Here is a 17,848-nt window from a genome sequence, read left to right on the forward strand (position 1 = left end):
CTTGCTCTCCAAGACAGCAAAAGTGCCCTGAGTTGTAGAATTTGCCAGTGTCCACAGTGGAAACACTCCCACCATGGTCAGTTTCAAGCTCTGAGGAGGCAGCAGGGAAATGTGCACAGTCAGCTCCTGTGAACCAGGAGAGTGAGGGTTTCAGGCCAAGAGTGTCAGGCTGGGAGCTGACGTCCTTCCTCTACTCACTCCTAATGGATCAGATCTAAGGAAACGGAAAACCATGTGTCCCCACTGGGAACAAGAGAAGAACCCAACATTTCTGTACCTTTCCGGAGCTTCACCAAGAAACGGTCTGGACAAGATGACTGAGTGGGAGCACCGACTGGCTGTCAAATGCAAGAGATGGCAAGACTAACCGCTGTGGTGGAGAGGGAGGGACCCCGCAGAGCTCCTGACCACCCATGGCTCCCAGAGGCAGCTGAGATGAGGGTGGGCCAGGGCCATCAGCGGATGGTGTGAGATCTACAACCGTTCAGCCTGCGGTGGCTTCCACACTTCTACACAGCTGCACATCCAGCCTGCCTGTGGCAGGGACATCGTGCCTGGACAGGGGGTGCCAGCATGGGGGGGGATGTGGATGGGGACTGGCTTTTGCAGGGACAGACAGGCCAGTGGAGGGGGAGGATGGTGCCTCAGCTGCTTCCCCTGTCCCCGTGGACAGCCGTCTCTCCGAAGTCCCTCCCCCACCCCTTTTGTTCCCCTTTCCCCACCCCTGCACACTTGCTAAGAAAAATGTCAATTGAGCTAAACTTTTTCATTGCTCTTTGTCTGAACCTGAAAAAATTAAAAAGACCTATAGGGACCAAAGAGTCCAGGTTCCTTTTTCCATAGTGTTTACTTATTGCTTTAGAAATAAAAATGGATGATAAGAGGAAAATAAGCCGTTTTGACCGCATGGTGTGGGCACGAACAGAAGCACGGGTCATACAACTGCTCCCAAGACCTCACCATGGCGCTGGGCACTATATGAAGCCCCTACACTTACCTTGCCTACTGAAGCAAGAGGGACCGGGGCTCTGAAACCAAAGCTTCGCTGGTGGGCAATGGGGGGCTCAGGTTATAGGGGGAGCACGGGAACAGGTGCTGCCAAGAATGTGCGTCTCTCTGGTGATTGGGGGCCCATTAGGGAGGTTGACGGGTCCTGTTTGTGCCTTTGCAGCTGTAATTAGAGCTCTGACGGATTGCAGTCATTGATTGTCCCATTGCCCACCCTCCTTAAAAGCTTTGCCAGGTAGGGGGTGACTGCCCTTCAGCAATCTGCAGGGTCCCTGTTGCCTGCTGAAGAAGGCGTCATGAACATCATGGATTAAGGTCTGTCTGCTAGTTGGTTTGAACCTGCCTGTCTAAACTCATGTTTTCCTTTTACCTCCTCTACACCAGCTCCGTGCCCAGACCTGCACCTGCTCGGTGTGACAGGGTTAAATCTATATTTGTACACCCACACACATGTATCTATACATATGTACATATGAGTATCTATATGGGGGTAATAGTGGCTCACAGGGCTGGTGTGGGAATATAAGAGATACTAAGAGACGACGCATAACAAGCATCTGGTACAGAACAGACTTTCAGCAGACTTTTCAGCCCCCCACCTTCTGATGCTCCCTAGTGTGAGTCAGGATCCGAGCCATTTCTAGAACACTAACGAGTGCTCGTGTCTGTCTCAGGAGCTCATGTTTTTGCAGCGAGGGATCCTGTCCCATTGCCCTGGGACCCTTCAGCCTGGCCTTGAGCGCAGTACTTGCTGTGTCGTGGGCATACGGTGAGAGCTTGCTGGACGACTGAAAGGCCGGTGGCATGCTTACACAGAACCCGACCCGAAAATGACTCCCTCCTTTCAATAACGTTCACTCTATAATACTCACTTGATATGTAATTAAGTGAACTGGGCTGAGAGAGGTGGAGCAACTTGCCAGACTCTGGGTTAGGAAACGCAGAGCTGAGTTTTAAGCCCTGGTCTGACAGTTTCCAAAGCCTATGCCCTTTCCGGGGAGCTGGGCTCTGCCATCCAGTTTAGTCATTTCCTCTCCCTGGAGAGCAGGTGAGTTGGCTGTTCTTTACTCCCATTTTACAGAGGAGAAAGTGGAACCCCACAGCCAGTAAGTGGGTCCACCCTGGTAGGAGCCTGTAGGGCACCATATCCTGCACTCAGGCCTGGTTTTAGAGGGCAGAGGAAGAGGAACGAAATGCAAGCAGGGAGGGAGTCGGGGAAACAGATGAGAGGCTGAAAACAAGAGGATGCAGGCTTGCGAGTGCTTGGCGCGAAGACCACGGCACTTCCACCACCTCCTGGCCCCCATACCTGGACTGCCACGACCGACAGGACCTCCACGGAGATTCGATTAAATTCATCGAAACAGCCCCAGGCACCAGTCTGAGCGAGGCCCTTGTAGATGTTGCCGCAAGACTGCAATGAAATGTACAGAGATTAAATGGCTACCCGTGTCTGGCTTATCAATACACATCGAAGTCCTTTCCCTCCTCATTACTATAGATACTTCCAGACCCCAACAGTCCACGGGTTAGAAACTCGTATTAAAATTCCAAGAACAATTAAAGTTTTGACAGCTGTGGGTGCCAACAAAAGTTACAGGATCAAACAGAACCTTTTCAAGACACTTAGAACAAAATCCCTTTAAAATGTCACTAGGCTTGTGTTACTGTTGATTCAGTAGCTTTTGAAATCCCAAGAAATGAATAAAATATTATTTTCTTTGCACCATGCAGACAAAAGCCTTTGGCACTCGCTGGTGAAAAAGCTTATGTCTGTATCTTTAATCCCATGTCCTAATACCCAGGCTTCCCGGAGTGACAGGAAGCTGGAGATGGGGTCAGGACGTGATAACGTCTATAGAAAATAAACTGCAGGTAAGTCTTTCAAATGAGACCAAGGAAAGAATTTCAGAGGGTAGTTGGAATATCTTTCCTAAAAATAAAAACCATCCTGAGCATTCAACATGAACTAGTAAACCATGGAGCAATATAAAGGGAGAGGTTATTGGGAGACACTCTCAAGGTCATTGGCAAGGAGACATCATAAAGTGCTGAGAAAATGCAAATAATAGGAAAGTCCCATTTGTCTACTGAGTGGGCATGTTTGACCATCGGCTCTGTCTGTGCACAGCTCATGTGCTGGACACAGGGGCTCAGTCCCTCTAAGAGCTTCTCGTTAGGTTGTGGAGATAGCCTTATCTCCACAAATAAAACAGGTAAACTGCTACACAAGCAGCAGTTCCAATGGACGACATAAACCGCAGACATTACGGAGTTCAGGGGGGTGGGTCAAAGTGCTCTAGAACGATCAGTTTGCCAGCAGTGAATTTCAGATGGTATTACAACAGCACTCTCCCAAGTTTATTTCATGGAATGCCAAATCTGGAAGACGCTCCTGGAAGACAAGGCTCTTTGGTCAGGCAAATTTGGGAAACACTGCATTTTATAACTAGTCTATAACCCACTTTTGACAATTTACAACATGTAATAGCATTTTAAGAGCCCTGAGAAGTCCTGCACAATTAATCCAGTCAATTTTGTTGTATGACTGTGATTTTATTTTATGTTTCTCGTGGGATCTCTGGTTTTTTCAGGATGCTCTCTGGCAAACATTAGTGGAAAGAACATGAGAAGTCAGGAGATCTGGGGTACTGGTATCTCAGAGCTATGTGGTATCTTCAGAACATACGCTGGGAGTGCTGGCTCAGTGGGGCATTAGCACCTGTGCAGGCAGAACGGAGGGTGAAGGCTTTCCCGGAGGAGGAGAGTTTATGGACAAAAAACAAGCAAACCCAAGCTGTTGCCAGAGAAAAATAAAGGTGCATTTTAGCTAGAAAATTGACTTAATAAAAGGGGTCATAGTTATGAAAATACTTGAATTATTATAAGGGTCTTTGTAGGTTTGAAAGAGAAACATCATTAAATGAACATCTTAGCAGAAGCAGCCTGACATTACATAAGCTGAGTTGGATGTGGGGCGGATTTTGAAAGGAGAGGGAAGAATGAACCCCCTTTTATTAAGCTCCTTGAATTAAATGATTCCTCTACTCGTGCTAATACTTATTGAGTATGTACAATGTGTGGGCAATTGTCCTAGATCAGGGGCAACCAGCATTGAACAAGGGAGACAAAGTGCCTGTTTCCATGGGGCTTACATTCTAGTGGGGAAAACAGACAATGACAAAAATAAGACACCGTCAGACGGTGATGAGTCCCACTGGAGCCTAAACACGAGAGTGATGTGGCTACTTCAGACTGAGCAGTTGCAGCCTCTCTAGGAGGGACCGTAAGTTCCAGGCATTGTGGCTGTGACCACAAAACAGGCCTACAGCTGGATATTACTGTTATTATATTCATGAGTATATATAATATTTGAGAGAGATATAGTGATATCTATTATTATATTGCAGACAATAATAGCAACCTGTCAATGTGACAAATACGTAAGTGGAAGTTCAGGAATCAAAATCTATGCTTTCCCATGTTAACAGTGGTGTAAAAGCTTTTTCCAGCTGTGGATCCCTTTCACCAAATGGATATCCAAAATATAAAATGGAAAAAAGCAGAGTTTACATAGGTGGATACTTGTCACCCCCCCAGCCTCTTCCCTGAGGGCCTGAACCGAGCCCCAGGACTCCACCTGGCCCCATTGTTAACCCCACCACAGCTGTACAGCGGTTCTAGGCTGTGGTGCTGTCTGGGCCAGGATGAAAACAGGACTGAAGGCCTGGAAGCGAGAAGCGTGCTGAAGGAAGGGCCAACATTGATGGCTGATGGGAACTACAAAAGGAAGGACATGAACCAACCAGAATGTCTCAAGATTTGCACCCTGCACCACAGAGTAAAATGAGATTATTCATATCAATGGGATGAGGACTCTGGCTGGGAGGCAGAGGAGAGCATTAACCAAGTATGAGAGGGGAGCGTCCAAACGGAGACACACTGCCCAGGTGAAGAGAGGACCAGAACCTCGGTAAGGCTGGAAGACAGGTTTGGGCATCACCAGGGCCCAGGTAAAACTGGAAAACATAAAAGAGAATCAGAAATTGAAATCGAGAAGGTAAGACCAGAGAGTTAGGGGGAGGTAGAAGTGCAATGTTTCAGACATTGAGGGTTGGGTGTCCTCTAGGGTTGATGCTACAGAAAGTCAAAAAGAATCCAGTTTTAGGCTCAAAGCCATTTGGTATTTCAGCAATAGCCCCTCCAAACTGAGGTCAAGGGGGAAAGTATTGCTGCTATAACATAAAGAAGATGTGAGCACTAAAACTGCACCCATTTCCCGAGAAAGTGGCCGGTTTCATGTTTTCAGCCAGCGCTGATAAACAGTAGCTCCCCCTTTCTCCCGTCTTTACACTGCTGTGTCCCCCCATTACCGATGCCTCCTAACAGAATCCTGTGGCAGAGGACTGTGAGGGTGCTTGATGTCACCCAAGCTCTCCTTTAATTCCTCCCTGTTTCACTGCCCATGCCTCCCCATGTTCATTAGGTATTATTCAATTTTTTTAAAGCCTCTAACTTTTCTATTTTTACTACCCCATGGCCTGGCTCTTCACCCTCTCTGGCTTGAATAACTGCAACGTTCTTACTAAAAAGTTTCTTTTCTTCCAGTCCCTTCCTGTCTCCATCTGTCTGGCTGTGCACGGAGCCTTCCTTAGATGCCAGTTGTCTTCATCACGCTTCTGTTCTGAAGCCTGATGCTTCAAGGTCATGTTCTCTGCGGCTCTGTGTCCTGCCCTCCTTGTGCAGCCCTGGCTCCTATCTTCTGTTCCTCAGGCCACTGGACTCTACTTGACCACTGTTCACGTCTATTTCTAGTTTGTTCTCTGGAGATACACAGGCAGGATCTGTCGCTGCGAGTGTCGTCAATGGCATAACAGAATGATGCCTGGTTGGGTGTGTGGTGGCTCTTCCTGACCCCCCTTCGTCCTAGCCAAGCCCCGTGGGGAGAGTTCAGGGGGAATCAGAATGAGGGCTGGGGAAGGACATCGCCTGCATACAGAACTTGGTCATGCCTTTCAAGCTGACATTTTAGCCCTGGCCAGTATGGCTCAGTTGGTTGAGTGTCATCACATGCACAGGGCCAGTTCGATTCCCAGTCAGGACACATGCCCAGGTTGCAGGCTTGATCCCCAGTCGGCAAGAGGCAGCCAATTAATGTTTCTCTCTCCCTCTCTAAAAAAGTCAATAAAAAACATATAAAAAATAAAAAATAAAGCTGACATTGTAAAATGGGTTTGGCTATGTTAAAATGTGACATGCCCTGTTTGGCACTCCCCCAAACCTTAAACAGACTTGATCTCACACCCTCCACAGTGTCATTCCTGCCAAGCACACTCTGTGGCTCTCCCTCTACTCTGGGGCATCCAGGGCTCAGAGTTTGTGGAACACACATCAGCACTCGGGGTAATGTTGTCTGGTATCTCCCCTAATTATTTCATGTATCTTTCTTGTCTCTCCAAATGGATTAGGTTGTACCTTATCTATCTATATCTATCATCTATCTATCTATCTATCTATCTATCTATCTATCTATCTATCTATCTATCTATCTATCATCTATCATCTATCTATCTATCATCTATCATCATCATCTCTCTCTCTCTCTCTCTCTCTCTTTCTCTCTCGCTCTCTCGTTGGTATCCCTCCATGATGCCCAACACAAGCTGAGCAATGGTGATATTCAAATGAATTTGATTGCTGGAGTGTGCTTTGTGCTAAAAATAATTCTGAATAGCTGGACAACAAAAAGAAGAGGAGATCTGAGAACAGCATAGTGAGACTGTTTGGTCACAGAGGATGCTTAGTGTCCAGGAAGGGATGGGATCACGGTCCCTTTGGGGTGCTTCGCTATGGCTACCCCCATTGATGGCACTCTGATCTATGTCCCGCCTGCACTTACATGACTGAAGCTTTGCTCACTGTTCAGATGAAAGTTAGACTCCTCCTCTCACCCTGTACTCTTAGAGGAATCGGTGGGTGTGGGTTCAGTTTTGAAAGGACTGGGTAAAATATCCTTAGTGGGCCCTGGCTGTGGGGCCAACTCATCTCTTCCTATTTGCTGTGCCAGGTGGGACTGAAGAAACTGGTTGATTTTCTCTAGCCAATATGCCAGGTCTTCTACGTTTAAATAATGTTCTAGAATGTTCCTCTTGGGAGATTACACTTATTCCAGGAATGCTGCATTGCTTATCCATGGAAGAATCTAGAAACTTAAATAACCTTCAAGGCTGAACTTATTTCAATAAAGGGGAAAATCATCTTTCTTCTTCCAGCTTGACTTAAAAGGAAACATTACCTTAATGTGTTTGTCAATAAAAGCAACCATCTTGAAATTTAGAGTGTGTAGACTATGGGGAAGACAGCTATTTTGGGTCTGAATCCTCATTTTGTGTGCCTGCTATGAGAAAACGTGGCTATAAATCGTGCAACCTTCTGCATGGCGAAATTTTATACACAGGAGAAATCGTTAAAGTTACAGGCGTGAATCTCATTTAAAGCATCTGAACGTGGAAACAGGAAGGGTTATCCTGCAGTCTCTAAAATTATCTTTAAATTAAATTTATTTTGCAATCAATACGCACGATTTATACACATAAATATTTAATCTATTCTTAATGCATTTGTTTTATTTTTTTCTACTCTAAATTTATTTACATGCCATCCTGTTTTCGAAAGAGACTTAGGACAGTTTACAAAAATACATGCAGTAAAACAAAATACAAATAATGAGGCAGTGAGGCAACCTGTTACTACGCTTTTTGAAAAGGAATCTACATGAGGACCAGTCTGGGGTTGAATGTTGCTGACCGGCAGTTACCCATGGGTCCTCTGCGTCTTCGCTTGTCTCTAGGACAGAGAGCCTGCAGTGAGGAGAGCCCACGTGACAAGCATGAGCCTTGCACTTGTACTCTGTTGGCATCTCTTGCTAGGACTGGGGGTTAATCTAGTCTGTCTCCAGAAGTCACACCTGTCCTTAGAGAACAGTGTGCCCTTGTGGATATTCTGGGGGAAATGACCATTTTGACAGAAGAGCACAAATATATGATTTTCGTGTTATTTTTATTTTGATAAAACTTTATATTATCCACTTAGAACCCTCTCCGTGGTTCCAGGGCAAATGGGGAAGTCAGACCTTTGGACATACATTCAGCTTCTTCATTTTACAGATGATGAAGGGAAGATCCCAAAGGTGAAATAACCCATCTGTGGCTGCAAACCTCATTGGTGGGAGCAGATTCCATGGTCTGAGGTTTATAAGGAGGTCAGTAAGCTCTGGGGTCAAGGGTCCTGAGGTTTTCCCTGAAGGAGGGCACAGAGATCTCCTTGTCTGGGCCTCTGAGCTGGGCCAGGGTGGCACGGTTTGGGTTACTGGCCCCTGGTTTGGGTTACTGCCCAGTTCCTAGTCCCTCCCAAAGCTAGGCCTGTACCTTGTAGTCCATCTGCTCTGAGCAGTTAAACACGTAGACCATGATGCCCAGCGCTCGGCCCAGGTCCTTGGTGGTCTCTGTTTTGCCTGTGCCTGCAGGTCCTGCCGGAGCCCCACTCATGGTCAGGTGCAGAGACTGGGTGAGGGTGATGTAGCACCTGTGGAACACAGAGGGCATCAGTGATTGTCAGGGCCACAAGTGGCCGATGAATAGCTCTGGACCTCGAGGTCCCAGCGAGACTGAGCTGGGAGGTCCATGGGAGGCCTGACACAGCTTCTGTAGAGGAAATCCTAGAGCCCCCCCCACATCTGTTCCCCACAGTGCTGTGGGGAGAACTTTCTAAAGGATCATCTGAGCATGATGGTCCCTCCATGAAGGGCATCGATGGCTTCCTGCTAGGCCCTTCCTGACCTTACCTTGCTTACTTCTCTAGCTCATGTCTCAGTGTTCCCCTCTCTCTAGCCCAATACTCTAAAGTCTGTTCATGTAGAGCTGTTTCCCCCACCCACTGCTATGGTCTGAACGTTTGTGTCCCCCCCCCCCCCCGCCCCAACTCTAAGTTGAAACCCTAACCCTTGAAGGTGATGGTATTAGGGTGAGGCCTTTGGGAGGTGATTAGGTCATGAAGATGGAGCCGTCATGAATGGGACTAGTGCCTCTTGAAAGAGGCTGCAGAGGGACCCCTTGCCCCCGTCACCGTGTGAGGACACAGGGGGAAGGAACCATCTATGAGGCAGAAGAAGGGCCCTCACAAGAACACGACCATGCTGGCACCTTGACATTGGACTTCCCAGCCCCCAGCCTCAAAATTTCTGTTGTTTATGAGCTACCCAGTCTGTCGTATTTTGTTCTAGCAGCCTGAATGGATTTAGATACCCAGACACACTAGAGCTCTGCTTATCCCTCTCTCCTGCCTCCATCCAGCCCCCGGCCCTTCCAGTCTACCTGGATCAGGTTCCTCTTCAACCTCTGCCCAGCTGGTAGCTATTAACCTCTTGGGGCTCATATTTATTGTTACTTCACCCACTAAATATTTCTGGACCTTTCAACACTGGGGCGAGTGAGCAAATGCACCTCAGCTGAATTCCTATTTCACTTAAACCTATAATTACATATATCTAATACACATCCTTCATACACATCTTAATAAGATACATGAAAGTAGCACAGCTCTAGGCACATAAAGGTCCTCATAATTATTTATAAAACAAATTCATGAATGAATGGATCAATCATTTGATCTGTTTAATCTTCCTGTGACTATTTTTGCCAATGACAATAAAATAAACTCAACTTTAAGCTTATTTTTGACACTTTAAAAAAAAACACTTATCACCCTGACCAGTATGGCTCAGTCGGTTGGAGTGTCACATATACCAAAAGGTTGTGGGTTTGATCCCTAGTCAGGGCACACGCAGGAGGCAACAGATTGATGTTTCTCTCTCTCTCTCTCTCTCCCTCCCACCCTCTCTCCCTCTCTCTCTCAAAAAATTTTAAAAGAGACTTATATCTTCATTTAGATTAAAATGTTCCTCTGGGTAATAAGCCCATGAAAAGATGCTCAAAATCATTGGTCATTAAAAAAAATGCAAATTGCATCCCCAATGAGATACCACAACACACCCACTAGGATGGCTATAATAAAAAAGACAGACAATAACAAGTGTTGGCAAGGATGTGCAAACATTGGAAACCTCATACATTCCCGGTAGGAATGTGAAATGTACAACTACTTCAGAAGACATTTTGGCAGTTTCTTAAAAAGTAAAAATTACCATATTGTCCTAGGAATTTACCCAAGGGGGAGAAGAATGTATGTGTGTATAGACAAACTTAGGCAGGAATGTTCATAGCAGTAATATTTATAACATTAAGAAAGTAAAAACAACCCAAATGTCTACCAGTAGTGAATGAATGAAGAAAATGTGATATAGGCATGCAATGGAATATAAAATGAAGTGCTGATACATGTTGCAATGTGGATGAACCTTAAAGACATTATGCTAAGTGAAAGAAGTCAGATGCAAAAGATTCCATGTTATGTCATTTCATTTATGAAATGTCCAGAAAACACAGAGACAGACATTACGTCAGCGGCTGCCTGGGAGGGGGTGAGAGTGAGGATTGACTGCAAAAAGGGTAATGGCAATGTTCTAAAACTAGACTGTGATAATGGTTGTACAATCTATGAATTTACCAAAAATCACTGAGTTGTACACTTGTAATGGGTAAACTTTAAGGCTCCCAACCTGCAGGTTGGACAGGAAGAGCCATCTGAGGGGGCCTCTGAAATGAATTCTCTTTGTTTCTGACTCTGATATCTAGAGTTGACCAGAAACTCCGAGTAATGCCTTTCATGCCGGATGGTGACTGGGTCTCCACTAGAACCAAAGTGGTTTTGAAAAGAGTTGAAGTGAGTTCCTAATTCTCCTTTAATTATGTGTAAAATTCCCACATTTATTTCAGCCTTTGGAAGTGAAACCCAGGAAGGCATTTTCCCCGGGCAGAGGAGAGGTGTGCAGAATTGTCATTCTACCTGGAGTTTTCCTGTGTAATGGAATATGTTGACTCAGCTGATCTGGGCACTGGCTGCATTTAACCCCTGGATACATGGGCTCACACTGCTGCTTCGCTTTTCCCTGTGGACTCTGCTCACATTAGAGCCGTTGATCAGTCAAGTAGGCCCCACGGCAAGGTGAGTCAGGTCAAGGTGAAACACTGAGTCTCATCTCACCTTGCTCCATCACTGCAACCACCTGGCAATGCTTTTCTGCTCTCCCAAACATTTGTAGCTAGATCTTCACAAAGTCCTATGTGTAGCCTTAACCATACCTGCCCTCCTGAGCTGAATTCTGGCTCCAGATTGGCCCCTGCAGTCTTCACCGCTTCAAGCCTCAGGCTTCTTGTGGAACTACTGGGGGCCTGCCACAGCTCTGAACCTCCCAGGAGGAGAGCCACTGCCTGGACTGGTGGAATCGTGGCGCCCAGGCAACTTCCCTCCCTGTTGTCTCTCATGCCCCTTCTGTCCCAAGGCTGTCCCCTCTGCCACCCAGAGGGCAATCCCAGGCCTCTTCTCTCTGGAACTGCAGGGCTTTCAAGGAATCTGGGAGTCCAGGAGAACAAGGTTTCACAGAAATAGCATTTTCATAGAAAACTCAAAAATCTCTCAAAAGAAATCCTCAGAACTGGGTGTCAGTCTCTTTTTGAGCATCTACTGAGCGTCTGGTCATTTCTATAAGAAGCACTTCGGGGGAAATGCTAAAATACATATATTTTCTCCCATAATAATAGAACTCCAGAGCTGGAAGGGATTTCCGAGGTCAACTAATCCAATCCCTTTATTTTACAGATGAGCAGACTGAGGTTCAGGAAAAGAAAGTAGGCTGGTTAAGGAGTTGTAATGACTACGGCAGGGACAGTGAGCTATGAGAAAGACACAAAGGACAGAAACAGCATTTCCCTCTTCTGCATGACAGGTCAGCTTTATGCTCAGGTCGCTGAGCCAGCAGAATGTCCTCCTTCTTGGGGACACATGCTCCCGCTCTAAGATTCCTCTGTGTTCTTGTTAGATGGTCCGTTTCTTTAATCATCTCAGCCAACTGCTCCTGGTCCCTAGTGATGGGGGCAGATCATGCTACAGTGGTTTAGGGCAAGGACGCTGAAGTCAGGCAGACTGAGTCCAAATCTTGCCTTGCTTGCCCAAGTTATTAAACCTTAGTGCCTTTGGGGTCCATGGCACAGTGTTTTCTTCATACAAAGAAGCTTAGATAAATTTGCTGCATCCAAAACAATAGCGATTGTGAGAAAGGCAAGGAATCTAAGAGCACTTGTCTAGTCAACTAACCCTAACACGGACATGGGTCGACGTCGTTCGGCTGCTTATGGGGAACACGGAGCCTGTAGTGTTGGAGGGGACCTCAGAGGTTTGGCTCCTCTGCCATGCCAGGGTCTCTCCCATTAAAGCCTTCAAATACGATCCCGTGATCCTGTAGCCTTGTCCCCAAGCATGACACGGCTTATTATTTTAGAAGGCAGACCCCGGGCCAGTTTTCATTGTTTGAAAAGCCTTATAATATTGAGGTGAAGTCTAGTTTTCTTTGGACAGATGATTTCTATAGGCTTTGTTTTTTATCTGCCCCACCGGGCTCTTGTGAGCACGAGATGAGACAAGAGACAAGAAAATGCCTTGAAAAATAGAAAGCAGGTTCGCTTTTAAGGTATTATTTTTTAAGATAATAAATATATAAAATGTAGCTTTTCTTTTTTTGATACGCTTATTCAATTGAGAGATTAAAAAAAATATCAAAGATGCTGTATCCTGATTTCATTTCAGTTATGAATAGCTTGTGGCTATCCCCGAGATGTAGTCTGGCTAATCTTACAGTGGGTAGGGTCACGTTGGTTTATATCCATTTTCTGTTGCTATGTAAAAAATTACCACACTAAGTGGCTTAAAACAACACTCTTTGATAATCTCACTTCCATAGGTCAGAAATCCAAGATAATTTGCAAACATATATGCCACAGAATATATGCAGATATATATACAAACGGAATATGCAAAGAATTCTTACAACTCAATAAGAAGACAAACAGACAAATTAAATGATAGGCAAAATATGTGAACAGAGAGTATGCCCGAGAAAATTCACAGATGGCTAATGAGCACACGGAAAGCTATTCTCTATCGTTATTAGGGAAGTGCTAATTAAAACTCAAATGAGATGCTACTTCGCATCCACTAGAAGAGCTATAATCAATAAGACAGACAATAAGCAATGTTGTTAAGGATGCGCAGAAACGGGAACCTCTTACATGGCTGGTGGGGATGTAAAATGATCCAGCCACTTTGGAAAAGAGCTCAATAGTCTCTTAGAAAGTTAAATGTAAAACTGCCAAAGCACTCGGCAGCTCCCCTCCTCTGTGTCCACCCAAGAGAAATGAAAACACACATCTACAGGAAGACCTGCGGCAGCATTACTTACAATAGCCCCAAACTGGAAACAGCCTCGTTTGTCAACTGGTGGCTGGGCAGATAAAATGTGTCAAATCTCTGAAATACAGTATTATTCAGAAATAAGAAGGAACAAACTAATGACACCGGCTCTGTCAAGGATGCACCAAAAATCGTTATGCAAAATGAAAGGCGCCAGACACAAGAGGCCACATGTTGTATAGTTTCATTTGTAAGACGTGCTCAGAATAGGCAGAGAATACAGTGGTCGTTGCCTGAAGCTGGGGGTGGGGATGAACATTAACTGCAAGTGGGCGTGAGGGATCTTCCTGGGAGCGATGAAAATGTTGCAAAACTGATTTATGGTGATGGTTACACTACTTGGTAAAGTTACTAAAAGTCACTGAATTGTACACTTGGAATGGGTAACATTTTTGGTATGTAAAATAATCCTCAATAAAGTTGTTTCAATATATATATGTATGTGTGTGTGTGTGTGTGTGTGTGTATGAACAATCTTAAATAGCAACAAAAATTTTTAAAAGACCTCAAGAAAATAAGAAGAAATACTAAAAAGTGATATAAAGATACTTATAAACTTTTCTGATAAACCTAATTGAAGATATAAATAATCAGGAATGAGTCGTATGTTATAAGGATGGCTATTCTTCCAAAAGTAACTTCGAGGTACTAAGGTTTCCCAATTGAAACCCTAATCATACACATCTTAGAACTTGAGAGACAACTAGACGGCGGAGCAGGTAACCGCCTGCCCGCCGCCTCCCGCAACCACATCAAAATTACAACTAAAATACAGAACCACCGTCACTCAGAGCCTCCTGAGATCCAGCTGAACAGAAGCCCCACAACCAGGGAGCTGAAGCAGCACCGAGACCGGGAGGAGGGGCGGGGACGCGGGCGGGTCGGGGCTGGATCCTGGAGACTCAGCCTCGGGCCCACACCCAGTGTGGCGGTTTAAACCCGGGAGGGAATCTCGGCGGTGGGGGTTTCCCGGAGGAGGGAGGGGTCCCAGCCTCACAGCAGGCCCCCAGCCCAGGGCTCCAGGCCGGGAAGAGACGTCCCCACAACTCCAGGCTGTGAACCCAGCGGGGACTGTCCCTGAGGGTCATGGAGGCTGCGGGAGCCCCAGCCGCTCCTCCTAAAGGGCCCGGCACGGACTCACTCGGACGCTCCCTCTGAGCCCGGCGCCGGGAGCAGCCGGAAAGGACCCGGGACACTCGGGGAGGAACTAACCTGCCTGAAGTCGGGGCGAGAGCTGGAGGGCGGCTTCCTCCCAGGCAGAAGGGCTGGCGGAGGCCGTGGCTCCTTTGGCGAGTCCTCCCCGCACACGGCCGGTAGGCAGGCGCCATGTTTGAGTCGCCAGCACCTGACTCACACCGTTGGCCCTGCCCCGTGACTCCCGGAGGCCCCGCCCCTCCCCACCTGCAGGCTCATCCAGGACATTTCCAGGGGCTTTTCTGTCCAAGTGGCCTCTGGAGCCTCATGCTTGGACTTTCCTAAAATCTCTCAAACAGGCAGCAGCGGGCCCCATACGGCTTGATAAGTGGCCCCAGGCCTGGCACTAGTGGCAGCTGCATTGGCTCATAGCTGGGCCTCTCCTGGGCAGCTTCAAGCCTAGCACAAGTAGCAGCCGACTACGGTTTCCTGTGTAGCTCATGCTGGGTGGCCCTGGGCAAGGCACTGGCACAGGCTGACTTTGCACCTCCCGGGAGGCCCCAGAGACAGTGCACCTGGATTACAACCCTACCACATCCACGAGTGACACACTCAAGGGGCACACTTGGTGAACACCAAAGCTCCACTTAAGTAAACCCTGCTCCATCGGGGTGTCTCCAGCACAGCAGCTCTTTGGCTGTAGTTGCAGCTGGTCCTCACAGCTGATTGGCCTGGGGGTCAGTTCCTCCCAGCGACGCCAACAGCAACCAAGGCTCAACTACAACAGGACAGTGCCCACAGCCCACACAGGGAGCGCCTAGAAGGCCCAGCTCAGGTGACTGGGGCGGCTGATCCACTGCACCCCATAGGACACCTACTACACAAAGCCACTCAACAAATTCCAGGAGACACAGCAGCTCTACCTAATACATAGAAACAAACACCTGGAAGCAGCCAAAATGCAGAGGCAAAGAAACATGTCACAAAGGAAAGAACAGAAGAAATCTCTAGAAGAACTAAATGAAATAGATCCAAGCAAGCTCACAGATATAGAGTTCAGAATTTTGGTTATAAGGATGCTCAAGGATCTTAGTAAGACTATTAAGGAAACTAGTGAGATCATCAATGACATAATAAAGAACCAATCAGAAATGAAGGTTACATGAACTGAAATGAAGAATAATTTACAGGGAATCAACAGTAGAGTAGAGGACGCAGAGAATCAAATCAGCAATTTGGAACATGAGGAAACAAAAAACACCCAACCAGAAGAGCAAAACGAAAAAAGAACCCAGAAATGTGAAGATAGTGTAAGGAGCCTCTGGGACAACTTCAAGAGGCCCAACATTCGTATTATTGGGGTGCAAGAAGGGGAAGAAAGAGACCAAGAAGTTGGAAACCTATTTGAAAAAATAATTACAGAAAAGTTCCCCTACCTGGGGAAAGAAATCGACTTACAAGTCCAGGAAGCACAGAGGGTCCCAAACAAGAGGAACCCAGTGACGCCCACATTAAGACACATCATAATTAAAGTGCTAAAGGTTAAAGACAAAGAGAGAATCTTAAAAGCAGCAAGAGAAAAGCAAGTAGTTACCTACAAGGGAGCACCCATACGACTGTCAGCTGATTTCTCAACAGAAACTTTGCAGGCCAGAAGGGAGTGGCAATAAATATTCAAAGTGATGAAAAACATGGAACTACAACCAAGATTGCTCTATCCAGCAAAGCTATCATTTAGAACTGAAGGTCAGATAAAGAGCTTCTCAGACAAGGAAAAGCTAAAGGAGTTCATCACCACCAGACCAGCTCTACATGAAATGTTGAAGGGTCTTCTTTAAGAAGAAGCTGATGAACTAAATAGATCCAGAGACATTGACACATGTAACAGACGATCATATTTCAGAGGAAAGAGGGACAGGGGGTGGAGAGTGGAAAGAGATTAACCAAAGAAGTAATATGCATGTATGCATAACCCATGGACACAGACAATAATGGGGTGAAGGTCTGGGGAGGGGGTGGGAGCGAGGTGGAGGGGGTCAATGGGGGAAAAAATGGGACACTTTCAACAATAAAGATAAATTAAAATTAAGAAAAAGAACTTGACAAAATGATTAAAGTTCATTTGAAAGAGGAAACAGAATATCTAAACAAAAATAGACAATAAAAATATTACAATTCATGATAAGTAATAAGCCTTAAATAGTATGGCTTATAAATACATTAACTTACTAATGAAATAGAATAAGTACTTTAGGATAGTTTGATAGACCCAGAGCTTTGAATATAGTACAGCAAACGTCACAGACCAAAAAGAGAAAGGACTCATTACTCATTAAAAATGTTGGGCCCACTGTTTACTTAAAAACAAATGAAATCAAATCATATGCTCCCTGACATAGTTCTGTGGGTTTTCCTTGCCCAGGATTCCACACTTTGAAAAGTCATCTCTTCTCTACATCATGAATTGTGATGGGGCTGTCAGTCGAAGTATTTCCCACCCTCCCAGGGGCAGGCACAAGGCTCAGCTTGGGCAAAACACTGATCTCATTGGTCACAGTGACTGGCTCAGAGGTGAGCACAGGATCCAGACAGAGCCAATCAGAGTCCCTTCAAGGAGTCGGATGCACAGTGCTGGGACAGAGAGGGTCTGAAACCAGAGTCGTCAAGGTGTAGGCATGGAGACCATCCTTCCAGCCTACAAAGGGCACCTATGGGAGAAAGAAGTCAATGCTCAGAGGAAAGCAAAGCCGTAGTGATCCGAGTTCAAACCCTGGTGTCTCCCCATCGGGGGAGGGAGCTGGTTGCACTGCAGCAGCTGGACTCATTCCCCAGGTGCAGGAGATCAAAGGGCTCTTTCTGTTTAAGTGAGTTTGAGCTTGACTTCTATCACTTGTGACCAAAAATGTTTTGATGAAAACACTCACTTTACTCAATCATCAGAAAGTTTACCAAAGAATTTAAAGAGGTTTAAGGAAAAAGTAAAATAAAATAAACTATAACAAAATAAGGTGAACTTGACAAAGTGATCTTAATCAGTTTAACAAACTGATCTTGAAACGGACAAGGACTTTCTAAGTATAAAAGTAATAAAACGGGCAATGACAGTAACAAATAATTCACATGAGAGGAAAATGTAATAGCAAACAACTACATAAACATGCTCAGGCCTGTGAGTAATGAAGGACATCCAAATTTAAATGAGATACCATTCTGACTTATTAAATTAATAATATTTTAACAATAATACTTAATGCTGATGAAGACGCTGTGAGATGAACACTCT

General features: G+C 45.9%; 1 protein-coding gene across 1 annotated transcript in view; it reads right to left on the bottom strand.

Annotated features, from left to right (window-relative positions):
- Positions 1-17,848, bottom strand: part of DNAH9 (dynein axonemal heavy chain 9) — a 295,671-nt gene that overhangs the window by 186,583 nt on the left and 91,240 nt on the right. The window contains exons 27-28 of the mRNA XM_087825845.1: positions 8,436-8,592; positions 2,318-2,422 (exon numbers count right to left, since the gene is read on the bottom strand). Coding sequence (XP_087681971.1) covers positions 2,318-2,422; positions 8,436-8,592 — 262 coding nt within the window. The remainder of the gene's footprint in view (positions 1-2,317; positions 2,423-8,435; positions 8,593-17,848) is intronic.

The sequence above is a fragment of the Miniopterus natalensis genome, chromosome 17, assembly GCF_054644295.1.
Source record: "Miniopterus natalensis isolate mMinNat1 chromosome 17, mMinNat1.hap1, whole genome shotgun sequence".
NCBI lineage: Eukaryota > Metazoa > Chordata > Mammalia > Chiroptera > Miniopteridae > Miniopterus > Miniopterus natalensis.